The 3,929-nt window shown below is 61.5% G+C and overlaps 1 protein-coding gene across 1 annotated transcript; it reads left to right on the forward strand.

The window, feature by feature from the left end:
- Positions 1-1,226: 1,226 nt before the first annotated feature.
- Positions 1,227-3,180, forward strand: SAMD10 (sterile alpha motif domain containing 10; the record flags this gene model as incomplete). Its single annotated transcript, XM_009324963.1, has 3 exons — positions 1,227-1,436; positions 2,598-2,738; positions 3,116-3,180. Coding segments are annotated over 3 exons (416 nt in total), but the record flags the coding sequence as incomplete, so codon positions are not given.
- Between the last annotated feature and the right edge of the window lie 749 nt (positions 3,181-3,929).

A 3,929-nucleotide genomic window follows, 5' to 3' on the forward strand; every position in this document is an offset into this window, starting at 1 on the left:
CTGGGTGCTAAAACCAGGAAACGGTGGATTTCTGCATCCCCCAGCCCCATTTCCCAACCAGCCTGGAGGATTCCCCCGGGAGAAGTGGGCTCGTCCCCCTGCGCTGTCACAGCTCAAGGCATTCGGTTTGCTCCGTACCGAGATAAACCCAGGCTGCAAAGACCTCGCGAGGCCGGAGTCGCTGTGATGTGGGCGAGGAAACGGAGCTACCGGGCGGCTCGGGACGAGACCGGCCACTCCAGCAGGCAGCTGGAGGGAGGGATGCTGGCAGACAAACCCCATCTCCCCACGGGCACCGCTTCTCCCCCTCCATCCCCTCTGCTCTGCAGGTCCTGGTCCCATCCTGCCACCAGGCAGGTGCCCGATGGGCACCGAGGCCGGGCAGGGGGCTAGTGCGGAGGAAGCAGCCTGTGTTGGGGGCCAAGGCAGTCCGGGCAAGGGGCGAAGGTGTGTGGCAGAGGTCTCCGGGAGGTGGAGGGTGGCCAGGTCACGTTAGGGTGCTGAGGACTGCAACCCCGGTTTATCCCAGATGTCTCCGGGCATGGCAGCACCCCAAGAAAGAGCTGTGGTGTTCAGAGGTGGCTTTAGATGCCTGTGAGGCTGCAGGACCTCGTCGTGCCTGGTCAGCTCAGGGTTGAAGGAGGCTGAGCAGGAGAGAAAGGGAGAGTCCCTCCTGCTCCAGGGCACCAGCTGGCTGCTGGCTGCTTCCCTGGGGACTTCTGGTGGGGATGGCTTTGCACCGGTATCAGCTTCTGGTGGGGATGGCTTTGCACTGGTACCAACTTTGGTGGGGATGGCTTTGCACCGGTACCCGCTGCCCCCCAGGACCTCCCTGCCTCCATCCCCACTGAGAGCTGCCAGCAAGCGCCCTTCTCTGCCCAGCGAGGGGGGCTCCCTGGGGACCCCCGGGATGTCTCCTGAGCCCGTGTGATGCTCTGCTGGGCTGGGAGATCTGTAGGGGAGGGGGACCAGAGTTCTCGCCTGCCGCAGGAGGGCCGGCTGGCTCCCAGGTGCAGGGTCTATGTAGGGCAGGACCCCCACCTCGGCCTCCCATCCCCGCTCCCCCCACCTCCCTCACCAGCTCCTCTGCTGCTGCTATTTCAGGGCGGGCCCGGAGACTCCAGAGGGTACAAAGCCAAAATCTGCCGGTGTCGGTGCAGTCCCGTGCCGCTGGCCAGCATCCCCCCGGGGCTGACCTCCCGGCTGAGGCGTTTCCCTCCTCGCAGGGTTGAATCCCACTAACCTCCTCCCCTCCCGCTCCCCCCAGGGCCGTGCCTGCGACCACTATGGCATCTACCACACCAGCCCCACGCTGGGCAGCCTGGCCAAGCCGGTGGTGCTCTGGACCCAGCAGGATGTGTGCAAATGGCTGAAGAAGCACTGCCCGCATAACTATCTCATCTACGTCGAGGCGTTCTCCCACCACGCCATCACAGGTACGGTAGACACCCCCACTAATCACCGGTACTAATCGCCATCGGCACGTGCTCCTGGGAAGTAGCTGTCTGGAGGTTTGTGGTTCGGAAGGCAGACGTACCCCCCGTTTCTGTCCCCTCTCTCCACGGAGATGCAGCCAGGGTGAGAGCTGCCCCACGACAGCGGGCACGGGGACACCCGCCCGGGCTGGGCAGGAGGCATCCGCCACTGGGGTGAGCTTCAGGACAGGCTGGATGTTGTCTAAAATGAGCATAAATTGCCCAAGGAAGATTGTGGTTTATAAGATGGGGAAGAGTCTTCTCCTTGCCTAGATTTATACAATAAGAATATTTTTACAGTTTTTTAAATATTGAAAATTCTTGCAGGAGAGGAAATATCCCTGCTCAGCTGGAGTCCAAGTTGCAAATGTCATCCTCCAGGTCTGAATCCAACTCCCAGCCAAGTCCTTGAAGGATAATAACCCCTAGGACCTGCTCCCTCCCCTTCGACCCCTGGGGACTCTGGCTTTGACTCCTGTGTACGAGCATCATCCCGGTCTGACCGTGACGTGTGCATGGCCGGGCAGAGCTCTGCCAGGGCCAGGAGAAAGCAGCGGGGAAGGGAGCGCTGGAGCTGCCTGCAAGGGATGCAAAGCCCTAATGCAAGAGCCCAGCCAGCCCTTGCACGGGAAACAAAGGCAGCATTAGCAAATGCACGCTGGGAAACAAGGACAAAAGCTGGTTGTAAATCCCTCATCTAATAGCCCCCGGACTGGAGGAGAGTGGCTCGCAGGGGACGGTGGCGGCAACGCTAATGCGTTTTGATGGGTACCCCTGTTCCCCCGGGACGGCCAGCCCGTGCGGGGACCGTGCGCTCGGAAAAACATCTCCTGATGTGGGAGGTGGAGCGGAGAAATGGAAAGCTCCTGCCTGCGGGGATGGGTTACGTGATTGCTAGAGCCAGTAGCTGTCCCAAGGCTGGGGACCTCAAGCTGCCACGCGGTGCTCTCTGAAAGCGGGGCCACCTGCGAGGCTTCCCCATCCCCGTGGGCCCAGGTGCTGGAAGAGCATTTTGGGATTTCTTCCCTTTCCCCCTCCTTGTTCCCACATGAACACGGGTTCCCGTTGGGTTGCACTTCCACGGTGTCCCCGCCACGTCGCTGAGCGACGCCGTGTTTGCAGGGCGGGCGCTGCTGCGGCTGAACGGGGAGAAGCTGCAGCGCATGGGCATCGCTCACGAGGCGCAGCGGCAGGAGGTCCTGCAGCAGGTCCTGCAGCTCCAGGTGCGCGAGGAGGTCCGAAACCTGCAGCTGCTCAGCCAAGGTAGGGCCGGCGGGAGGCCGAGCGGGGAGAGAGGCCCAGAAGCCGAACCGGACAGGGAGGGCGGCGGCGGGGGGGCTGCCAAGGCCAGAGGCCCCCGCCTGCATGTCGCCGGTGCAAATGCGGCCCACGCCGTGGCTGGGGTGGGGTGCGGAGCACAGGTTGCGGTGCGCAGGGACGGGTTGTGGTGCCCGGGGCCGGGCTGCCGGTGCACAGCACAAAATCCCTTAGTGGCATTTTGCGTGGAAGGGATGGGATTCTCCAGGGCTGGCAGTGGGTGAGCTGGAACGTGCCACCCTGCAGGCTGTTTATTCCTTCCTCTCCCCCCTCGTTCCAGCTTCTTTTGGAAATGTCTCCTAGCTGATCCATCTGTTTGGCAGATTGCACCAACACTGTGAACCGAGCACCTCTGGGATGGGCTGCGCACCGCCGATACGAGACCTGAACCGCACGCTTGGAATACGAAGAGACAGCTTCCCAGCCGCTCCGGGGCTTCTCTCCTTCTTCTTCTTTCTCTTTCTTTCTTATGAATACATTTCTGTGCAGAGATGGGAGGTTTCCTCCAGCAGACGTGGCTCTTGGCTGGAGGAGAATTAGCAGAACAGCGGCTGGGACAGATGAACTTTTGCCCACCTGAGCCTGATGGTTCACGGGGAAAGAGATGGGAAGAAGGAGACGGTGACAGGCAGGGCTCAGCATTGCGGACAAACCGAGCGCGGTTATTGCCGGGACGGCTCAGAGCCATGCGCAGGACGGTGAAGCATTATGCACATGGGCGACAGCCAGCTCCCGGTGGCTTTGTGTCCATACCTCGGAGCTTATTTAGGGAGCTTTAGTTTTCTCTTCAGACTGGGCTGTCTTCCAGCGTCCTAGGAGGTAACATTATCAGTAGCAAATAAGATGACCCGACCAGCCGAAAAATAATTAAAAGGGGGGGCCAAGCCACCAGTGCCCAGCTCCACTTGGTGAGTTAAAAAGGGAGCTGAGTCATCGGAGCTGGAAAAGCTGGGAGCGAAGGCAGGGTGGACGTGCCAGGAGGGTGCCGTGTCCTGGAGGAGGCTGTGCCAGGAGCTCGTCCTTCATCCATCCTCGTTTGCAGGCAGACGGGGGAGCTGATGCAGGGGCTGGGTGGGAGCAGCTGGGGATGCTGCCGGGCAGTGCTGGGGGCTGCCCACGGTGAGGCTGGGGATTCCT

The sequence above is a fragment of the Pygoscelis adeliae genome, unplaced genomic scaffold (genome assembly GCF_000699105.1).
Source record: "Pygoscelis adeliae isolate BGI_AS28 unplaced genomic scaffold, ASM69910v1 Scaffold786, whole genome shotgun sequence".
In the NCBI taxonomy this organism is placed as follows: domain Eukaryota; kingdom Metazoa; phylum Chordata; class Aves; order Sphenisciformes; family Spheniscidae; genus Pygoscelis; species Pygoscelis adeliae.